At 31.5% G+C, this 23,663-nt stretch overlaps 1 protein-coding gene across 1 annotated transcript; it reads left to right on the top strand.

Moving 5' to 3' along the window:
• Nucleotides 1–12,159: 12,159 nt before the first annotated feature.
• Nucleotides 12,160–13,179, top strand: LOC21403063 (glycine-rich protein 2). Its single transcript, XM_010093051.2, has one exon. It carries the CDS (start codon nt 12,336–12,338, stop codon nt 12,942–12,944), a length of 609 nt encoding a protein of 202 aa, XP_010091353.1. The 5' UTR covers nt 12,160–12,335; the 3' UTR covers nt 12,945–13,179.
• Nucleotides 13,180–23,663: the final 10,484 nt, after the last annotated feature.

Genomic DNA, 23,663 nt, shown 5'->3' with positions numbered 1-23,663 from the left:
AAGTGTCCATTTGATATAGTCATTGCATATAGATCAATCCTTCATAAATAATTCATAATTAGAGCTAGGTAAAATCCGTTAACCTCTCTAATTACTTCTTTATCCTTGAGTACCATTGATTCTCTAATGGACAGTGATTTATAAAACACATTCATGAATCGGAGCTCCTACTGGTCCAAGTACCGAATCAACCCTCAAGAGAATTATTTATCTACTTCTTTCTTAAGAAGGAATGGATTCCATCTCGTGTAATAACATTCCCGGCTACCTACTTCATCATGTCTCCAAAATACAAGGAATAGGATTCAGGATCTCAGAATCCGTACCGAGTAAATCAAAAGACACAAATCCATAAATAGGAGTCTGTTAAGGACTCAGGATTAAGATCATCCTATATATGACCATCGGTAGACTCAATTAGAATTTCTATACTTAACGGAATTATTAGAAATTCATATTGTGTCTGTATCCTTGTTCCACATAATCTCATTATGCGAAATACACTCATTCAATATCTCGCTATATTAATAGTGCGGATAACACCGTTCCATTCTAAATGGGAATGACATGTATTAATAATGTTTCAATTAAAGATTCCTAACTTTAATTAAATTCATTATGAACATTGCTTTTTGATTATTATCCTTAAACATTATTCTCTTGTATATAACACTTATATACAATGTTTAAGGTTACATAAATAACCATGGAATTTTCATTGATATTCATAAAATATTCATAAATATGTGCACATAAAATAATGAATAAACTCTTTTATTAAATAAATAATAAATATCCTATTACATCTCATGCTTCTAGGACACTATTCCCAACAGAATTAAGTTTAATTAAATGAGATTAATCAACGAAATTCAAGAAAAATACATATTCACAAAGTATATATTAAAATATATTGCTCCGGAGTCTTTCTTTTACAAATACTACTAAAATAGTCCATAAAATCTAAGAAAAATAGTACAACTCTAGGACAATGTCGACCAATACAGTTTATATACAGAAATACAGTACATCTCAGAATTAAAAACTGTAAATTCAAAACAAACGAACCGCTTCGAAGCTCATGCCTTCAAGCCATTGACATTCACTTGCCATGCTGTAAATCTAAACCGCTAACTCTGGAGGGGTTTAATACATTAAAAATAGAGAAAGAGTGAGCGAAATGCCCAGTATGATATAATTTTATAAAAACTGAATCAATAAACAAAATACATGGCCCGAATATGTCATTCGAAACCAAACATCCTTTAAATAAAGAGGATAATCATAAATCTTAAGTTATGTTTTACAGTAAGTGAATTCAAGATTAAGATGAATCACTTACCTTGTCACAAAGCCTTAATATCACCACCGTAGTGGCCCGTACGGGTTTCGGGACCTACCTCCAAGGATATGATGTCTAAATCCCGATCTCTAAGCCATTAGCGTGTTACCGTTTCTTAAAATATCTCATTTTAATAAAATATTGCTTAAAACTCTTCTTTAAATTTCAATGGTATCAAATACGTTTTTATCTTTAAAACGTTTTCATAAGCCAAAATCATTTAACTGGCTAACAAGGATGTGGACCTGAACATCCCAACTCTTGACAATTTAGTCTATGGATAACTTCACGTTGTCCAACTGTCTATTCTTGAAGCTCCACGTCCGATAGTGCCGCTAGCTTTGTCATCAAAACAATGTTTTAAAATTTGGTTCTCGCCTCTAAAACGAATCTAATTCAATCATGTATTATTGTTTCCTATTAGTGTGCCTCCACTCAAATTCAAAATTTGTAAACAACCTCATAATTCAACTTGGGGTTCTTTGAAAATTAGATCTCAATCCGTTAGTTTGGTTTCCCATTGAAATTTGTTTTAAAAACGAGTTTTTAAAACATTTCAGCAATGCGCTGATAGTTTGACAATCAATAGGAAAAATATCAAAAATCTGTGTTTTGAGTTCAATTCCAAAATAAATTCATTGGAAATTGCTAAAATAATTTTTCAAACACTTCATGTGCACAAAAGCTAAAAATTCCTAAATTCAACCACAATTTTTCCAAATCTAAACCTAAATCAAAATTCATCAAATATAATCAAAATCACACTATCTCAAGTTAGAAACTCAAATCCAAGAGTGGATTTTTCAAAAAATCTTACTTCAAATTGACTGAGGAGCCTTGCTCCCTCTGTTTTTCTTTTTTTTTTTTTCCTGCTTCGGCAGGAACACCCAAGAGAGAGAGGGGGAAAATGAGAGAAAGAGAGAGCAAGGGAGAGAGAAAAGGAATGTGGGACAGAGAGAGAGTGAGAGTGGGTGGCCGGCTAGAGAAAAAGAGAAGGAAAGATGGCCGGCGATGAGGAAAACGGAGGAAAGAGAGAGAAAAGTAAAAGAAAGAAAGAAAGAGAGAGAGATTTGGTGGGGGGGGGAGGGGGGAGGGGGAGCGGGAGGAAAGGAAAAAAGAAAAAAAAGGAAAGATAGAGAGAAAAAGGAAAAGAAAGAAAGAAAATGAAAGGAAAAAGAAAAAGAAAAGAAAAAGCGGAAAAAAATATATTAAATGGTATTTAGAGAAAAAGAAAAAATAAGTGTATTTTTAAAATTTTGGGGGTGAAATTATAAAAACTAAAAGTAATTAAAATTTCGTGAAATAGCTTAAAAATGTAATGTTAAGAAAATCTTAATAACATAGTTAATTAAGAAATTCAATATTAGACATATTAATATATCACAATTAATATAATTAAACATGTTTAATTTTTTCAGTTGTTACAGCTAAATGTCTAATAGAGATGTCAAAAGGACCGTGCTGGGCCGGCACGGCCCTTCTAACCCCAAGCCCGTGGCGGGCCTGGGCCGTGCCTAGCACAGCCCTGCACAGTGCAGGGCCGGGCCTGAGGAGAAACCCTCAGGCCCAGCACTGGCCCTCGGCCTTAGTCCATAAGGGCCAGGGCCGGGCCCAGGCCCTTTTAAATTTTTTTTAATATTTAATTAAAAAAAAGAAAATATATCATATGTTCCTAAAAGATGTGATTTTATTGAATTGAGATAATACAAATAAGTACACATAAATGACTGGCTCGTTAAAAATCTTGCCAAGTAAACCTCGCGGGGAGATCGGGACAAAACCTTAGCGAAGGAAAAAAGAGTGCAGTATTCTAGGATAAGTAAATTACAAAACCTAAGTGCTTTCAGAAAATTCTGTTATGTCTAAACTCAATGTTACCTAATTTTCTTAATGCACTTGAGTTTCACTTATGATTAACAATTTTTTTTAGGATTTTTTTTTAATTTCAATTTTGATGACAAAAAAAAGTAATATATCATATGCCCAAAAAAAAAGTGATTTTATTGAATTAATATGAATAATTACAAGAAAATGACTGGTTGACCGGACAACATAGGTCGGCCAATTAGCCATAAAATGCCTCAAACCTTATTAAAATTTCATGTCGTGGGTCTAGCCCTTTGCGTGCCTGGGCCGTACTTGGCCCTTCGCGTGCTGGGCCTTGGCGTGCATGGGTCGTGCCTGGGCCTTGGCGGGCCTGGGTTGTACTTGGGCTGCAGGCCTCAAACATGAGGCCCAGCCCAGGCCCTTCTGGCGTGCCGGGCATGTCCGGCCCATAACAATACAAGGCCGGACCGTGATGAATTGACTACTGTAATAGGTTGGGTCGGGCCGTCCATTAACTGCCCGGTCCAATTGACACCTATAATGTCTAAAAATCGTGTTGAAGTGTTTGGTAATTAATAACTTTAAATTGTTAGACTTGTAAAATGAGCAAAATAATTATGGAGACAAATTATTGTTATAATTATTATAAAAATTTAATGATAAAAAATCTAGCATTATATTTTACACTACTTACGCAAGAAGTACGGAGAAAAGAAAAATGAGGAGGAAAAACAAAGTTCGTCCATAATCGCTTTTCTTGACTCCAAAGGGGGCCTTTTTTATTTCGTTTGTCACGTTTTTTTCTTCCCTCTCTTCTTTTTCAAGTAACTATGAAAAAAGTAAATAAATAAATAAACAAAAAACTGATGCGTAAGTGTTCCTTTGAAAGGAAAAGACGACGACTAACAAAAAATTATTGATTTTTTTTTTTCCTGATTTTAAAGTGGGATTTGAGTCTAGTCAGAACTGAAAACCCGGTCTTATAAACTGACATCAACAAGTTTCCAAAGCATATTTGGATTAGCGGCATGTAAATTTTATTATATCATTTTATGTTTAAATAATGAGACTATTTTTGGTAAACCATTCTATCAGTATGACTAATTTTTTTATTATTATATTTGATTAAGATTAAATAAGATTAAAAAAATATATAAAATAAACAGTTTTTAATACATATATGATGATTGAAAACGGTTAAAAAGATGAAACTTCTAGTAGTTCCATTTTTTTAGTCACACGGGAAAAACTCTCTTAAATAATGATATATTATGTTAATAGAGTCTACGCATTTAACAGTGAATGTAGAAAATAACAAAAGAGTTGCAGAATAATGTCCCGTTTAGTTCGTTGATTCAAATTTTTAATTCGAATTGAGATGTGACTTTATGTAATAATTTTTTCTTATAACAAAAAAATTAGATATAACTATTTTTAAGAATTTTGTACTGTAATAAAACTTAAATTATAAACTCAAATGATAAAATCAACGGCCTGAATGACCTTAACACTTCTCTCGGATCAGAACACCTGTTTGGGCCTCACCATATGGACTAGATCATAATCCATTTCCCAAACTATAAATCCCTTCTGATTAAAGAAAGCAACCGCCTCTCCATTGTACGATCAAAAACTTCTAGGTCCCACCAATCCATAAACAGATAGATGGAAGGAAAGAACAAATAAGAGGCCTCAGAAAATCAAAGAGAAGACCAGCCACGCCACAATTGTCGAAGAACCTTCTTCCAAGTGATGAACATCGTCACATAAAAAGAAAAGAAGAATAAGAAGAAGCTTCTAGATCTTAGTTCTACGCTCTTCTGGAACATTCCTTGTTATCTCATTTTCCACTAATGGCGGAGAGCAAGAGATACACGGGGACGGTGAAGTGGTTCAATGAAGAGAAAGGGTTTGGATTCATCACCCCCGACGATGGAGATAAGGATATCTTCGTCAATTGGACATCGATCCGATCCGAAGGTTGTCGGACCCTCTCAGAGGGCCAAACCGTCAAGTTTGCGATCAATTATGGTGACGATGGTCGCGCGTTGTACTCGCCAAATTCGGTCCTACCGGGCTTGGCCGTGGCCGAGGCGAAGGAGCTATGTAATAACGAAGGTGGTCTTCTCACTCTTCGAGGTTGGTTTGTGTGCTTAATTAGTGGGCTAGATTTGTTCTGTGCAATGTTATGAGTGCTTTTATGTTATAACGAGACGTTTGGTTCATAAATTAAAATCATGTTATTAGAATTATTTTTGATTTACGTGTATTTATTGTGAGAAAAAATACTGTAGCGAATCACGAATCATGATTCGAATCAAGTAACGAATCTCCCAACCAAACAACACCTTCTCTTGATTTCGGTCAAGCTGAAGTTTCCACCAATTACAGAGGTATCGTTAAAAAAAGTCAAATGTATGCTCAATATATTGTGTGCCTATTAAACTTTCATTGTTTGAACTTATTGATATAAATTTATTCCATTACCGCGGGTTTATTTGATGTGTTTAAATTTTATAATTTTAATTCTGTTATAATATTTTTTTTATAAAATATTTAAATTTTAAATGTTAGAATAAAAAATTACTAATTTAAACGTATGAACCAAAAAGACTATTATGAGCCGTTTAGTTTACTTATTTAAATTTTTAATTCGAGTTGATATGTGACTTTATATGAGAGTTTTTTACTGTAATAAAAAAATTAGATGTGATTGTTTTTTAGAGTTTTTTACTGTAACAAAACTCGAATCGATAAAATGAACATGACTTTAGTATTTTCGTTTAAAATTATTAGTGGTTTTGGTTTATGTTTGAGGTCGAGTCTCCTCGTATATTAGAGTCATTCATGTTAGTATTGATGTTTATAGCTCTTTAATATAATATGAAGTTTTCCCTTAAAAAAAATGGGAATCTAAATACCAAGAAAATGTAAGACTGAAATCCGATTGTCTAAATTTTCAAAACCCAAGTGCCAAAAGAGTCTTAAAGTTAGGGACCCAATGTAATAAAGGATAATTTTTATAATGTCTAAAAGTTAGGGACCCAATGTAAAAAAGAATAATTTTTATTAAATAGGGAAGAAAAACACAGCTTTTGATTAATGTCCTCTAATTGAAGTCAAATCTTCCCAGAGAAAAAGGAGATTATTGTTGAATAGTAAAAAAAAAAAAAAAGGGGGATTATTAAAGGACAATTTATGGCCTCAATTATAACTATCAGTCTCACATTGTCCATCTGGTGGCTGATTATTGCGTAAATTGTTCATGCAACTTTGGCTTTTCCTTTTCTCCTAAATTGAACCATGAGCAATATTTGCTATGATACCAAAACCACAGTGTGTGACAATAATATCTCCTAATGCTAAACTGTCGATGATAATATACATGATTTTTTTCGAAACTATATATGATATGTGATATATAATAATGATATTTTAATTTCAATGTATAATAATATTTAAATTTCTTTATCATATATATTTTGCATTATTGGACGACGTTCAAAAATAACTATAGTGTATTATCAAGTAAAAAAATAATGGCTTACCTTATGTTATATTTTAAACTAAACTTGATATCCGTTATAGTATATTTCAAATTTAATGCAAGATATTGTGTAGCCGTGGATTGGAGAATATTTTCTTACATAAATGTCAAATTTTGGCAATGCTTTAAGGAACTGAAAGATAGGGATGGCAACGGGACAAGGCAGGGTGGGAACGGAGGATGATTTCGCATCTCCATCCCTGCCTTCCTAAACTGTCTCCTTCTCTGTCTCCATTCCCGCTTAAGGAGGAGCGAGGTTAGAGTCGGGGATTCTCCATTGGAGAAGTCTTCTCCATACCCGTATAATTCCTCATCATATAAGATTATGTATTTAAAAATTATAGCAACTTAAAATAAAAATTCATTATAAATTTAGACCAAAATCAAACGTTTTATAAGGAAAAAAAAAATTAAATTCTTAACATATTGTAAACTAAATCCAAAAGTAATAATTAATGTATAGCGGAAAAAGTTTAAAAACATAAAAACATAAATGCAAACTATCCTTCATTTGCTCAAGAATTATAGTTCAAAAAACTTAAAATTTTAAGAGATTATGTGTATATAAATAAAATTACATAAAAAAAATACATTAATATCGAGACAGAGGCGGGATGAAGAGTATTTCCCTCGTTCTTACCGCACCACAAATTGGAGACTAAACTTTGTCCCCATCCCCATTCCTAATAATTGCTCACTATTCTCGGGGAATATTGACATCCTTACTCAAAGATGCCCAATTTCCAAACAATTTAAGTAACATTTAGCATCTATTGAGAAAAACTATTGATATGAATACAGAGAAAAACTATTGATGTGAATGCTATTTAGGTTAAATACTCGTTGAATCATGATTTTAATTAATTTGTTTCTTCATTTTTATACTAGTAATGTTAATATCTTGTTGTCCTCAAATATGTTTTACTTGTTTACGTATATAATATTCAACTAAATAGACGAATTGGCTGAAACACGCATTCCAATCTATCTAATTATTTTTCCATTTTTTTCTTCTTTCATGCGTTCAACTAAGAGGACCACAATTTCACGAGAGGAAACCAAGAAGGGTTTTTTTTTTTTTTTTTTTTTTTCACTACAAAAAAAAAAAACATAAAAGGAATTAAGAGGGACATATGTTTGTCTAATTTTCTCATATATAAATTTTAGGGACAATATGCAGCATTACAACATTGGCTGATTGTTGAAGAATTGTTTCTTCAAAACAATCCGTTAGGGGTGTAAATCGGCCGGGCTCGGCCGGAGTTGCTCAAAAAGTTAGGCCGAGCTGACATGTTCAACGTCTTCGCCATGAAAGATGGCAACTAATGAGTTCTTAGATGAGGAGCATCTGTTAGGAACACCGGCAATTAAGAGGGAAGACGATCAGGGTTTTAGAAAAGGTTAGAAATGGAAAGAAGAAACAAAAGTGATGCTTTACGTGACGGGAAAAAGAAAGTGATCATGGAATTGGAAAGGGTGGCTAACATGTGTAGTGAGGAAGAGAAGAACAAGTGTGGCCTGATTTAATTAACCATTTGACTCATCACAATGACAGCCCACATTAATTCATTTGAAAATAAAAGGTTGCAACTGATTAATTCATTAGTAATTGAAAGCAATACTCGGTTGGGGTCGGGGTTCTCGGAGAATAAAAACGTCAAACCGCAAGCCGAGCTGATGACCTCGGTTTTGCATTTTTTTTTTTTGGCCGAAAAAATAAAAATATGCTAAACCCGCCATTGTCGAGTAATTTCAAGGCGGCTCGGCCGAGTTCTTCAAGTCTGCGGGGTTCTTGTACACCGTTACAGTCTGTGAATTTAGCTGCATAGCCCAATAAACGATTAAAGAATTATGAGCAATTTTTAAAAGGAAAATAGTAAAAAATATACCAATATGAAAAGTTTAAAAAAGTATATAGGTCAATTTTTAGTTATAGAAATTAATATGTCATAATTTGTCAAGTTATGGTTCATAATTAGATAAGTTATGGACAAACTTGTCAAGTATGATTCATAACCAGACAAGTTATAGACAAAAACCGTGAATTATGGACAATAACTTATCAAGTTATGGTTCATAACCAGATAAGTTACGGACGAAAACAGTAATTTAGCATATTTATTAACTTATGTAAACTATTAGCCTATTAATTTTAATTCATTTCAAGTATTTGCTTATTTCCTTCTTTTTTCTTTTTTTAAAAATACTCATTGAACCTCTTTTTATTTATTTTTCTTAACATTAATTTATATATTTCTACATTTTACATTAAATCTGATTAAATAATAAAATTTTTTAAAATATATATTTTTAATAAGTCAAATACTTAATTATTATAACACAACCAAGCCATTTTGCTGTATAGTGGTAAATATTCTAATTAGTCATACGGGTGTCCTTTTTTTTTTGGTTGCTGAAACCGATGTCCTGAGTTTTTTTTTTTCTCTGAATCGGTGTCCCGAGTTTGATCCTGCGATGGTAATACTTTTTTTCATAGCCTTTGATCCCTTCTTGTTGTTGTTGTTCTCTTTTTTTTTTTTTTGAAAATCGTTTGATCCATTTTAAATATGAGAATCTTTTGCGGTATAAACTCTGAATAAGGTACTAGGTATATAAATAAATAAATAATTTAAACCTCATTTATTTTGTAATTTAAATTTTTAATTTAAATTGAGATATTATATTTTTTAAAATTTTTTAACTGTAATAAAAAAATTAATGTAATATTTTTTAAAAATTTTTAAATATAAAAATTTAAAATTAAAAATTCAAATCAATAAAATAAATAAAGCCGAGCAGGTAAAATTCTCATTTAACTTTAATCAGTTTCCACTTTCCACTTATATTTCGTGGTCTGTTATTTCCACTTTGGGCACGTGATGCTGGACGTTTTGCAAACTCTGGAATCAGATGCTGCAACAGGTGTTCAAGCTCTATGTAAAAAATCAATACCCAGAAATGAGTTGGTCAATATTTTGTTGGAAGTTTCTAGTTTACTTCCTTATTTCCTGGAAGCGATCTAGCTTTTATTGTAGAGATGTCAAAAAATGTATACTTTAAAATTTCTATAAATGAACGTTCGATAAATTAATAATCTTGTTTAAATAATAAAAACTTACGGTCTCAGTTAATGTACTAAATTAATAATCTCGTCAAATGTATACGATAATTTTTTTTTCAAATCCTAAGGAAAATATAAATTAATAGTTGACAAAAAAAAACATATATAATTCATAATATCAAAGTTTTTCTTGACAACTTCTATTTTCTCAATTCAACTCTTTCATAAAATATGCATCTAAAGTTATTTGTTTTTACTTTGTACCTAAATTGAACTCAACCTCGTCTTTAATTTTTTTTGCAAATCATCTGGTATATATTTTTCATATTGTAGCAAGTAGTTATTAAAAGTTACTATTACTTGAAACACTTCTTTTGAGAAACATTAGTAAAACACAACTATTATCTAGATCATAATCATTATCAGCAGGCGTATTATCCCTTGAATAATCTCTTCATAAGTGATTCCATCACTACATCATTTTCACTAGGATAACTCAAAAGGTGCTCAACGTCCATTGCATTTCTATACCGTAGAATATATATTAATTTTGAGCTTCTATGCATGTACATAACAACAATTTTTTTTTTTTTTTTCATAATATACATGATAACTTTTGCAATTCTCTACATACACATATTAATTTTTGGCCACATACTATTATCTTTGTTATTTATAGCTCATGCATGAATTTTGCCCAAAAAAGGTACATTTACCCATAAATTAATAAATTACTCCTTTACTGATAAATTAATAAATTATTCATTTATCGATATATAAATAACCTCTTTAAAATAATATTTTTTTAGTTCCAACAATAATTATTTAGGCAAGGTCTCTAGTCAGGCACTTAGAAAATGCCTAACCAGAACGACACTTGTATATTTTTGTATAAGTTGTGTATATTTACAGTAAGTTGTGTATATTTACATGGCACTTGTATAATTGTGCAATCGTGTATATTAACATGTAAATCGTGTATATTTACATATAAATCATGTATGTTAAGTTATAAAAAATGACAATGTATATTAATCCTCAAAACATGTTTTTTTATAGCAATTAGTGAACACATAGCATGAAAATATGTATATTGACTGATTTATTATATTTCATGTTAAATATACACGACTTTACATGTAAATATACATAATTTACGTATAAATATACACAATTTATACACGATTATACAAGTGTCTGACCAGAGACAATTTCTAATTATTTATATAGGTTTTACTGTAACTGGTTTGGTAGGTTTAGACTAATTATTTGTCTTAAAAAAGTTTTAGACAACAACTGCAATAAAGGATTAATTAAAATAATACCTTATAATTTTGATTTTTTTCTCAGTTTATTCCAATGTGTTTAGAAACTAGGGTTTGTTTTTTTACATAATTTGAATTATGTATATGAGACAAAAATAATGTAGTAAAAAAATTAAATTTAAATTTTTATAAAAAAAATATTGTAATAATACCTTAAAATAATATCTTTTGTACTTGAAAATATAATGGTTCCTGTGGTTAGAGTATAGGCATCAAGCTTTCAAACTGATCAAAACATACAAAATAAAAATATAAATCAATTGGTTAATGGTTTGGTTTGATTGATTTAAATAATTAAATGCACATTTTCAAGTAAATTAATATATCAATAGATTAAAATTTTTAGGTAAAGTCTCTAATGACACCGGATTGGAGCGGACTTATATATATATATATCTAAAAAAACGTGTATATTTTTTTAAAAATGTATATATTTTTTTTAATATATATTGTATATTTTATCATAAAAAATATACATATTTTAAAATATATATATACACATTTTAAAAATATATATTTAAAAAAAAAATGAAGTGTCGCTCCAATCCGAAGAGCGGACTAGAGACAATTCTAAAATTTTTATCTATTAAATATATATTTAAAAAAAAATGAAGTGTCGCTCCAATCCGAAGAGCGGACTAGAGACAATTCTAAAATTTTTATCTATTAAATATATATAAAATTACATAAAAATTAAAAAATATATAAATTTAACAATTAAAAATAACCTTATCCAATGGTGGGTGTACCCTCAAATTTCTTGCTAGAACTGTTGCTGAATTCGAAGCAATCGAAGTGGGCTTTGGGTCCAGTCAGAAGTCAGAACTCGGTCTCATAAGCCGACATCAGCAAAGTTTCCAAAGCATATTTGGATCAGAACACCTTTGCGGGCCCCACCATACAGATAAAATCATAACCCATTTCCAGACCATAGATCCATTCAGATCGAAAAAAGCAATCGCCTCTCCACCGTCCGATCACAAAAGCAACGGGTCCCACCAAACACAATCCATAAACAGTTATACGGTTGACACTTTCGACTTTCGAGATAGATGGAAGCAAGGAACGAATAATAAGCATCAGAAAAAGCAAAGAGAAGTCCAGCCACGCCACCATCGCCGAAGAACCTTCCTCCAAGCGATGAATTTCGTCACATAAAAAGAAGAACAAGAAGAAGAATTAGCTTCTAGATCTTAGTTCTACGCTCTTTTCTTTTTATCTCTTTTTCCATTAATGGCGGAGAGCAAGAGATCCATGGGGACGGTGAAGTGGTTCAGCGCTCAGAAAGGGTTCGGATTCATCGCCCCGTATGACGGCGGTGAAGATCTCTTCGTTCACCAGACATCGATCCGATCCGACGGTTTTCGGACCCTCTCGGAGGGTCAAACTGTCGAGTTCGCGATCGATCACGGCGACGACGGTCGCACCAAGGCCGTCGATGTAGCGAGCCTCGCCAGATCTGGTCTGTCCGGGCCTGGCCGTGGCCGTGGCCGAGGCGGAGGAGCCGGGTCCGGTGGGAGGGGGAGAGGCGGCGGTGGCTACCGAAGCTATGGCGGAGGGTTTGGTGGCTCTAGAGGAGGGAGGTCCGGCGGAGGCGGCGGCGGCGGCTACTATGGAGGAGTAGAGTACTATGGAGGAGTAGAGTGCTACAATTGCGGCAGGACGGGTCATTTGGCGAGGGATTGTTATCAGGGAGGCGGCGGCGGAGGTGTTTATAGTGGTGGCGGTGGTGCGAAATTTGGCGGCGGTGGTCGGGGATATGGCGGCGGAGGGAGTAGAGGATGTTACAATTGTGGAGAGGAAGGGCATTTGGCTAGGGATTGTCCGAACGATCAGAACTGACGCGTCCTTGGTGATCATGCTTTTCTACCTCTCGCTTATCTCTCTTTCATTGACAGATTATCTGGATTGCCGCGCTTTTTTCTTCCTTTTTTTTTTTGTTCATTGATTTTTCGTGCGTTTGAAAAAGGAAATGGATGTTATTCTTCTGATTTTCTCATTGTTGGGGCTTTTTGGCTTTGGGTGATTATCTCTTTCGCATGATTTGGTAAAATTTGGGCAACTTTTTTGCGTTTAATAGATGTAATTTATTATTATTATTTTTTCCCTAATTCTCTCTCTTTTCCATTCATTGCTTCCTTGAGTCCTTCATTTGTAGAACTTGTTTGTTAATTTATATTAGTGGAAGCTAAATTTATTCATTTCTTTTGTTACCTCTTTTTGGTGATTTTGTTAATACACGTACTATTATCTTTCCTAATCAATAAATCCATGTTCAATTATTCATCTGCCAATTCTGCATTTGTTGGTCCTCGTGAAATTTGCATCCAGCATTATAACCTCTGAAAATTCCAAATTTGATTGAAATCCCAAAAATATATCTCCCTTTTCCTTGTGGATATCTATGACTATGAGCATTGCGGATGATATTCCAAAAAAAAAAAAAAAAGTGGAATTGCTTATTCATTTGAAAGAGACATGAAGCTTCTCAAGACTTCTCATTTTCTTGTCCAGTGTTGTGGATATATCATTTTTGTCTTTTTCAAGCTTTTATATGGAGCACTGAATTGTTGTGGATATTCTGGTTTGCCTAGCTAGTTGCTTAAATTATGTCATGAAAGATACTTATGTGGGGGGTTTTGCTTCTTATTCTGAGATAACTGTACAAGTATGTTGATTACCTAATTACGTTGATTCCAAGTTATGCATCAATTTTTCCAAGTTATGCATCAATTTTTGCATGAGAAAACAAAAAACCAAAAGTCATCCTTGCATGTTAATGGTGTGCTTTAGATCATCTAATGCACCTTATCTTGGTTGATGACTATGAGAGGTCCATATTTGGCGGGTCAAGATAGCATTTTCCCTTGGCCCTGATCAAAACACCAGTAGAATCGTTGGCTCTTAAACTTGGTATTATCTCAAGTGTCCTTTTCACTTTCCATATTCAATCTTGAGATATCCTTCATCATCGTTGTCATTTCTCTCCACCTCTCTCTCTCTCTCTCTCTCTCTCTCGCTCTCTCTCTCCGTGTGTAAAAGGAAAAACGAAAATGACATCTAAAAGATGGTTTTGTGTATGAGAGTTATGGCAATGGGAAGATGTGGGTAAGAGATTTTGTGTGCCAACTGCCATAGACAACAACAGAGAGGAAGTTGGCTGCCTCTAGGTATATAGCAAACGTCAATTGAAACTGATATTTAACAGTGGGACTTTTTCAGGCTGAAAAGTGTGGTTTAGTTGAAATTTTTATTTACCTTCTTGCTATCATTTGTTTTTGTTGAGGATATAAAAATAATCGGGTCATCAATAATGTTTATTGTTGCCCAAACTCGGTTTTAGGAACTGTCTACTTCCAATAGAGGTTAGACAATTGAAGCGGAAAAATTTGTGTATCATTACCAAATTTTAACGTTGGAGGGGAAAAATTACTCTCCATGCTATTTTGATGCTAAGTTTATCATGTACTATATATAGTATATGGCTAATTTAATATTTAATTGCTATTAGTTGATGTGTTTATTTTTTCATTCAATTATTACAACATTAGCATTTTCAAATTATTTTATCATTAGAAGTTTACTTTTATAACCTTAAAAACTTAATGATTATGACAAAAAAAGATGTAACATATGAAATAGCATTGTCTATTGAAAAAAAAAATGAAAATACCCGTCATTTTCACTCTTTTGGTACTAATTACAAGATTACACTAGAATAAAAAGGAGATAAGGTGATAGTTAAAATCCGTCGTCAAAAGATACAACAACGGTTTAAAAATTGTCGTCGTATCGATAATCGTTAAATGTCCAAGAGACGACGATAGTTTTTAACCGTCGTTTAATACGCGCGTGAGACACCATAAGAGTTTAAAAAGGCACATTAACAACGGTTTTTTTGAAAAATTGTCGTCTAATATAAACTTTTAATGACGGTTTTCACAAAAAAACGTCGTTAAAAGTATTAAAAAATTAAAAAATATATATATTTTTGCCGAAAACTAATTCTTTGCTCAAAAAAATTATTTTTTCGAATGTTATCACAAGTCATTGAAACAACACACATGAAAAAAAAATTTCAAAAAAACATGTTACAACTTCACCTTCTCATACATAATCAATATATATGTAACACAAATTTTTGAAAACCAAAAATCTCTATGAAATCTAACAACAAAAATACTTAGGTCATGACGGCCGGCAACGTATGAGCATGATTGTGAGGCTCTTGGAGGCGGCGACCAAGTTGAGAGTGAGGAGTACGTATAGTAATGGGAGTATGGAGTATAGAAGAGATGAGATTTGAGAGAAAAAAATTGAAGTGTTGAAAGGAGAGTTAGAGAGAGTTAGGGTGTAAGGAAGAGAGAGAGAGCTCTGGAGAGATGGAGAGATTTGAGTAACAAACTTAGAGTATGTAAGAAAATGGTCAAATTTATAGATGAGTCATCAAAACTTTAAAATTTTCGAAAAAAAAATGAGCGGAAAAAAGTCCGCCTTTTTTTATAAAAAAAAAAAAAAAAATTGACATTAGACGACGGTTTTAAAAAAACCGTCGTCACATTTTCGAAATAAATGAGTGGAAAAACCGTCATCTATTGTAGCATATTAGACGGCGGTCTAATGTGCGCGTATAGATTTTTCAGGTTCATACTGCGTTTTTTTAACAAATTAAACGATGGTTTTCTAAAAAATATCGTTAAAAAGGCATCGTCTAATCTCCTATTTGTTGTAGTGTTAGCGTTATGATTTATATTGGAGATGGTCTTAGTTGAGGAATGAATTTGGGATGTTTGAGGAGTTAAAAGGACTAGATTTGGCACAAATTGGAAGTTCTTGAGGGCTTTGGAACCAGATGTACCCATAGATATGTAACGAATCACCTAATAATATTTTTCATCCCTAATTTCTTCTCATTTGGAGGATATATTTCAAGGGAGATTCTCTGGTGCGCCGGCGTAACGGGAGGCCAATCTTTTCTAACCATTAAATATGCGTACTTTTTTACTTTTACGTGCTTTTATACACATGACGGATAGAAAACTAAACCTACCGGTCTGTTAGCGTATCAGAGAAGGTCTCATATTTCAAATGGGTTTGTTCTGCTATGTTAAATAGGTATTACTTTTAGTTGTTATTTAGTTGAAGTGTCTAGATGTGTATTATTTAGAGAGATTTGTATTCTTATTGGATGGGATATTTTAAATACTTTTGCCAAGGTATCGGTTCCTTCTTGAAGCGCAAATGTTGTGGATTAAGCTCATATATCCTCCATTTACGCCCCCTTTTTGTATCCATTGAGATCATGTCACGTTAATTAAATTTTTTTTTATTGTCATGACTTTTTAATTGAAGTGTGATGAAATTTTAATTTTATATTTTAATTGATGTGACATAATATCATTACATATGACAAATAAAGGGACAGAGAAAACGATTCCTTATAAACAATAGTTTTAATTGTTACTTTAATATTTACTCATTAATAGTTATCATGATTTTAGCCGTAAGATGATCAAACATATGTAATTAAATTGAATAGTTAATAAAAAAATTTATGACAATTGATATTGGATCTTCATTACGTCGTGCCGTTAAAATTTTTATATTTAATTATAACCATCGATAAAAACGTAAGCACCGAAAACTCATCTCTATGTATATTTTGTTATAGAAGCAGTTGCAAGTGGCCGAGTCCTGACTACTAGAGTGGCGAAGTTTCCTATTGATTTTGAAGCTGAGCATCTAATAAGGTTCTCTTGCAAATATGCCTGGCTTGCAATTGTCATATTTATCCCATCATTTGGCCTATAGTTCATTTCCTTTATCTTTGTGAAATTTTTATACTGTTTAGAGGAGGGCAATAGTTATGGCATTGCGTAACCAAAGAAAATGCGAAATCGATCATGTGGAATTAGTGTACTCTTGCTTTTGATATTTTCGATTAACAGCTTTTAGTTTTGGTGATATTATAAATGACTGCAATTTAAAGTATAATTAAGAAGAAAGAACAACATGTTGTAATTACTAATTCTATATTCTTTCTTTCCTCTCTCTCTCTCTCTCTAGTAAACTACATGATGTGATGTTTGTAGAAAAGAGAAGAATGTGTCGTTTCTTAAGCAGACCTCAGGAAGTTAGAAAGAACTGTCATTACTACTAATACATTGTAAAATTGATTGATTATAATTTGGTGAGTTAGTAACTTGGTGTGTTATTGTGTGAATGAACTTGTTAGTTTAATATATTAACTGTCCTCATTCAGCAAAAGAAAGTATACATACGTATTATCTGCTAAAGATCCTCAGGTCTTAAACAAAACATTCGATCCGGCAAGTTTTTAGTTTGAACTTTAAAAGGAATCGTCTTACAACTTAAAAAAAGTAGTTGATCTTTCTTAACTTAAAAAGGAGCTCAAAATACTACTAATTCTAAATATTGGATTCAAAATTGAGCAATTTGAGGTTCAAGTTTTTTCATTTATAGGAAATCCTTTAAGAGAGATATTTTCAAAGGAGGGGAGGAGAATGCAAATGAAAAGTTTATATCCGTCCACGTGTGACCAGTTATCAAATTACAGTTTGAGTATCATGTTGTTACTAATTCTTTTTAAATACCTCACACCGATTTTTACAATATAAAATGTTCACCGTACCATTCTCATTAATTAATAACAAATTAATAATTTAAAAAAAAATTAAAAATTAAAAATTAAAATAAGATAACGTTTTTAAAAAATATTCTTAGTTTCTATTTAATTTATAAAAAGAACAGTTTAGAAATTGTATGTTTCTCAAAAATTGGTCTTAAAAAACTAAAAGAAAATTTCTTTAAAAATGAATGTATTGTTTTTATATTATTAAAACACAAAATATCAATAAGATGTTTTACTGTAACAGAGAGTATCAAAATGATCTAAATAAATCTAAAAGAAGAATAAGCAATAGCAAAAGTACCATGAGAATCTACAAAATTCTTAAAAGATAGACTCAAAGTAATCTTCCTTTTGAAAAAAAAAAAAAAGACTGGATAAAGTTTCCGTTAAAAAAGAGAATAACAATGAAAAATAATAGAGCATTTATTTACCATGAGGTCCTCATCTACTAGTTGTCTTGTTCAATTGTGTTACTATTAGGGGTGAAAGTTTAAGCCGGACCAAAGAGGCCGGCCCGAGGCCTAATAATATTGATCCGGTTTCGGTCTAAACTCTTAGTTTGGGTATGGCTGAAGTTCTGAGCTTGAAACATGGTCATGCCTAAACACTTTTTTTAAAACAATTTCTTTAAAATACCTTATAAATTTCGAACGGACTGGGACAATCCTCCTCTAGACAGGGCTGTGTAGCATGAATTTTCACCTATAATTATCATTTACATTTATCTACTATTATGGAACAAATCTTCGTTCTCATTTAAAAAAAAAAAAAAAAAAAAAAAAAAAAAAAAAAAACAGAGAAAAAAAAGATCCTCCTATGAATAAAATGATACTGTTGGGATTTATTTTTAGAGTACTATTTCAAAATGTTAACTTCTCACACTTAACTCATTCAAATATGCTAACTTTATCCTTTCTCTTCTCTCTCTTTTCCTTTTCCTTCTTTTTAGTAATTATTAGTTGCCGAATATAACATTAAATACAACATATTGCATTGCAGAATGAATTTTTATTTAAATACTAAATTTAATATAGACATATAAAAATTTTATATTTCATTGAAAATACGTTACTCACATGAATATAAAATAAAATAAAATAAATGAGAGAGGAAAAGGGCTACTATAATCCATTAATCTGTTTTACCAAATTGCACGTAACGAAAAACATAGAAGTTTCTACCAAAAAAGCTAATTACATAAAGTTGGCCAACTTCTCATCTCTCAAAACTCGCTGTTAGGTATATCAGCATTACCCAATTTAGACAGCGCTTAATATATTGTCACAAAATCCTGACAATTTATTAAACGTCTTTATACTCTTTTAACATATAAAATTAATAAAGCCGGGTTAGTTTTGGATTTAAACAAACTTTCAAGCCCATTTAGCAAAATGCCAATCCTATTTATCGTGCCTACTTAAAGTATCTGTATACCCTTCTTTATTCTAAATTCGCAATTTATCATTATTGTCACATGATGGAGTAGGGAGTACTAATTTACTCATAACACATTTTTCAATTAAAAAAAATGATAAACCCTCTTGAAAACATGTTTTCATTCATATTATAAAGGATTATTCCCACTTGGGACACAAACTTTATACCCATTTCTATTTTCCCTTGGACATGCACGAAGTAAAAACCCCAAACCTTAATATAAATTAGTCTCACTTAACTCCAGATCCGAATTTCTAAACAGAATATATACACAAAGAAAGTGGTGCCTAAACATTAACACCTATTTAACAAAGATAAACCTCAAATTTTAATAAAAAATAAATAAATAATAAAGCACTCACGTTTTTTTAAAAAAAAAAAAAAAAAAAAAAAAAAAAAAAAAAAAACTAGTGATAAAGAATGGGGAATTCTTATCGCAGGAATTGCATTATACCCTATTAGTTGGTACTGTTATTTTAATAATCAGATTAATTTTTTACTAATTTGACCTTGGAGTGTCCACGTTAGAAATTTAAAATGCGTAACGTAGAACTACTTCTAATCATACATCATACCACTAAAGAGTTAATCCGACTGTTAAATGAACAGTACTTGTTGGTAGAGTAAAATACAGTTTCTACCGTAAGTCTCTTTTTTTTTTCTTCCCTTTTTCCTTTGCAGAAGGCATTCTGATCAGATAGACGAGTCCTGGGGAAGCCATTATCAAAGTCAGTAGTACACTTCAAAATGGCAGCCTTGGTTACATCTTAGAAGAAACTTCCGTGGACACCCCCCCCAAGGCACGTAGTTTGTGCAAAACCATCCTTCCGCACTCTTTCTTTCTTTTTTGCATATTATTTCGCCATTTTAAACTTAAAATTTGAATTTTATTATAATAAAAAATTTTAAAAAATATTCACATTTAATTTTTTTATTATAATAAAAAATTATCATATAAAATTATATATCAATTTAAATTAATAAATTAAATGGATCCTAAAATTATTTGGATTCAATGATCACTGAGAAAGTAAAAGAAGAGAAAGAAGATGAGGTACAGTAGCTGCTTCATGGGCCACGAGCAATTCAGGCAGCTTTTGGTGATGGCAAATATCAAGAGGGATGATAAATTGTCGGTCCATGGACATTATAGGCTCTTTTTCCTTCCTTACACTTTGGCAGGTCGGCAGAGAATTAGATATATATGTCGTTTTGGACACGTCATTTCTTATTAAGTCTCTTTTTTTTTTTTTAATTTGAGAAGGTAGAGATTTATCGAGTATGAAGTTAGTTGTGAATTAAATTTCACATTGGTATATGAATAATCTCATAATTAAAGTAATATGACTATACATCTATCCGCTTACTTGGTTTTAATCATTTTAAACTTTTTTTCCTAATTAAAGTAATGGCTATACATTGGTATATGAATAATCTCATATTTTTCCTAATTAAATAATCTTAATGTTCTTTCTATGGAAAAAAAAGTACAGGAAACAACGACCAAAGTTTTTAGGACATGATTATGGGAATCTCTACACGTTAAGGAATGAAAGGAGCGCATAATTATTTTATTCTAATAAAGATTACAAACATTGAGTAGATAACCCGAAAATAATTTTAAGCGTGTTGCACAGGACTCAAACTAAGACCTCTCCATTACCAAACTACTCTGAAATAAATCCAATGCACTAGGCGACCACTTTAGTGGTTAAGCGTGCGTTTAGAAAGGAGATTCGTGTCACAGTTTGAATTATGATTCGTGACTCATTATAGTATTTTTTCTCATAAAAAATACACGTAAAATGAAAACAATTCTAAATCATGATTCTGAATCTATAAATCAAACGTCCACTTATTTATCTCCTGGGCTTGCATTATTAAAATCATTGCCATGTAAATTCTAACGAGGCGGTAAACTTCTAGAAAAGCCTAGTTACACACACACACACAAACTAGTCTACAATGAGTAAAGCTATTAATTTGGTTGTTCTTTCCTCTTTTTGTTATTTTTGATTATTATTATTATTATCATTATTATTATTATTATAGAGCTAGTGTAGTCTATTCTAAAGATTTTGGACACTAACCTTACATCTAGTAAGAAAAAGAAAGTACACGAAATTATGTAAACATAAAGATCCGAAAACTTGTACGTACCGGATTGTAATGACTTGCATGATTGAGCTATGTTTTAGACTGTGCAAGTGAAACTCGTGCGATTATCACATAGAATTCACTTGATAATTCCAACCGGCTGAGAAATAGACAAAGCCGAAACTAATCCCGCCAGCTTTTGCCACTGTTGTGAGAAGAATTTAGTAGGACATGGCCATGGTCAAGCACAATCAAACAAGTGTATAGTAACAACTATAAATATTTTGCCTTTCTATCTTTCTTTCTTATTGTTTCTTTATGTTTGTCTGAGTCTTACTATACACTTTTTTTTTTTTTTCAAAAAAGTAAAAAAGGAACTACTGTAGGATAAGAAAAATACAATATTAATAAAATATTTTTTATTAACTCTTGGTTTTAACCGTTCGGTATTAAATCAAAATCTATCATATTTAAATAAAGTATGATAATGTAACGTAATTTGATTAAAATTTGACCGTTAAAAATTACGTCCTTCTTACGCCACAAAAGTTCTATTTTTCATCATGAGTCTTTTTCCTAGATGTTCATTTCTGTATCGTGCAATTTCAAACATATATCATATATATAGCATAACATATAATAAAAAAATTTAAATTGTATATAATTTTTTAATACTAGTAAATAATTTCTTTTAGTACTCTATTAAAAATATTAAATTTTAAAAAATATATATGTAAAAGAGAGAGAAATAAAAGGGCTAGTGTCCGACAACTAATAACGACAAGTATACCTTACATCTCATAATATGTGTCAACATGTCAAAAGGCAGTGACAATAGGCCCCATATATTGCTGTGCCTTATCCAAACTATTGATCTTATTATCCTTTTCACAAGATTTTGATTCCTTTTTCACAACCTTGCAACTTTAATGAGCTCAAAATTCTTAATATATATCGGCTGGCATTATAATGGTTTATTGCCTTGTTGTTGTTTCTTTGTGACACTTGCAATTTGAGATATTTCATATAGAAGAGGTTAAAGGACCAAATTATAAAAGTTTTGTACGTTTTATAAGGTTATTATGGAAAAAAAAAAAAAAAAAAAAAAAACGTTTTTCATTCTCTGGTATTCTCTTTTCTAAACTTTAAAATCGACACTCCCAATATGAATATTAAGACGTCGAAAATTCAACTGTGAAAAAAATCCAGCCACTCAATATCTTTTTCTATCCATAGAACATGTCGAAATAAACCATTAACTACTGAGGAAAACAATTGATATGTAGAATAACACAGCTTGTAAGTTAATTGATGTGGGAGTTTGTACCTGTTAATTGAAACCAGTGGCGTGATATGAAAAAAAAAAAAAAAATGATATTTATGTTGCTCTTGCAGTAATTATTATCCTAGCTATTCTCGTACTAATTAGCTACCAAATGCTTCATGAATACATTACGTTATTATCAATTAGTTTCATATATATATATATATATAAACTTATTTTTAATGGTTACGTTTTATACGATCGGTATTATTAAATATAAAAATTTAATGACGTGGTGCAATAAAAATATAATTTCATTAACAGCATTAAAAAGACTTTTATTGAGAATGTCAAGGTAGGGTATATGATAGAATACAATTCTGAATTGTTAAGATAGATTAGAACTATAAGAGCAGATGAAATTATGATAATTTAACTGAGTTAGATGAAAATGTGGCGGTTTATAATTATATCTTATAAAGAGATTTTTTTTTTTTCACCTTAACACAGAACTCTCTTCTTAAACTTTAAAGGATCAATTAGACAACTGATAAATCTCATTAATTGAGTTGCTGGCTTGGGTTATTTTAGTGAACCCGAATTCATATTTAGATTTACAGTTCATCCTAAAATAGTGTCTCGCCATTGTGCTACACTTTGTTATAGGCTAAAAGTTGGAAAGACTTGAAAAAATGAAAATGTTCAATATCATGCGTAGTAGTACTACATGCATCCAATCTAGTCACACACTTCCACTTAAAAGTGTTGAGTTTTGCTGTCAAAAAAAGGTGATGTGGGGAAGTAACGAACTGTCATTGTTGTGGATCAACCAATAAATAAAAAAAGCAAAACAAAAAAAAAAAAGAGAAAAGAAAAGTGGAACCAGATTAATTTCTCTAAATGAAAGCAAACAACATGTGAGAAATGAAGGACTAGTCAAAAAGGCACCATCTCTTATCTGCTGAGATGGGCAATTTCAATGATTTTGAAGAAACATAAAGGAAAAAACATGATAAATATGGACATGTTTGGGAGAGTTTTTTAAAAGTTATTTTTAACTTTTCAGGTTTAAAAGTATTTAGATAAATTGTCAGAAATGTTTTGACTTTTT

The sequence above is a fragment of the Morus notabilis genome, unplaced genomic scaffold, assembly GCF_000414095.1.
Source record: "Morus notabilis unplaced genomic scaffold, ASM41409v2 Scaffold570, whole genome shotgun sequence".
Taxonomy (NCBI): Eukaryota; Viridiplantae; Streptophyta; class Magnoliopsida; order Rosales; family Moraceae; genus Morus; species Morus notabilis.
Note: the sequence above shows the minus strand (reverse complement) of the source record. Positions and strands in the feature narration are given on the sequence as shown.

Excerpts from the sequence above, each read along its gene's own strand:
- LOC21403063 (XM_010093051.2), top strand. The coding sequence starts at position 12,336 with ATGGCGGAGAGCAAGAGATCCATGGGGACGGTGAAGTGGTTCAGCGCT.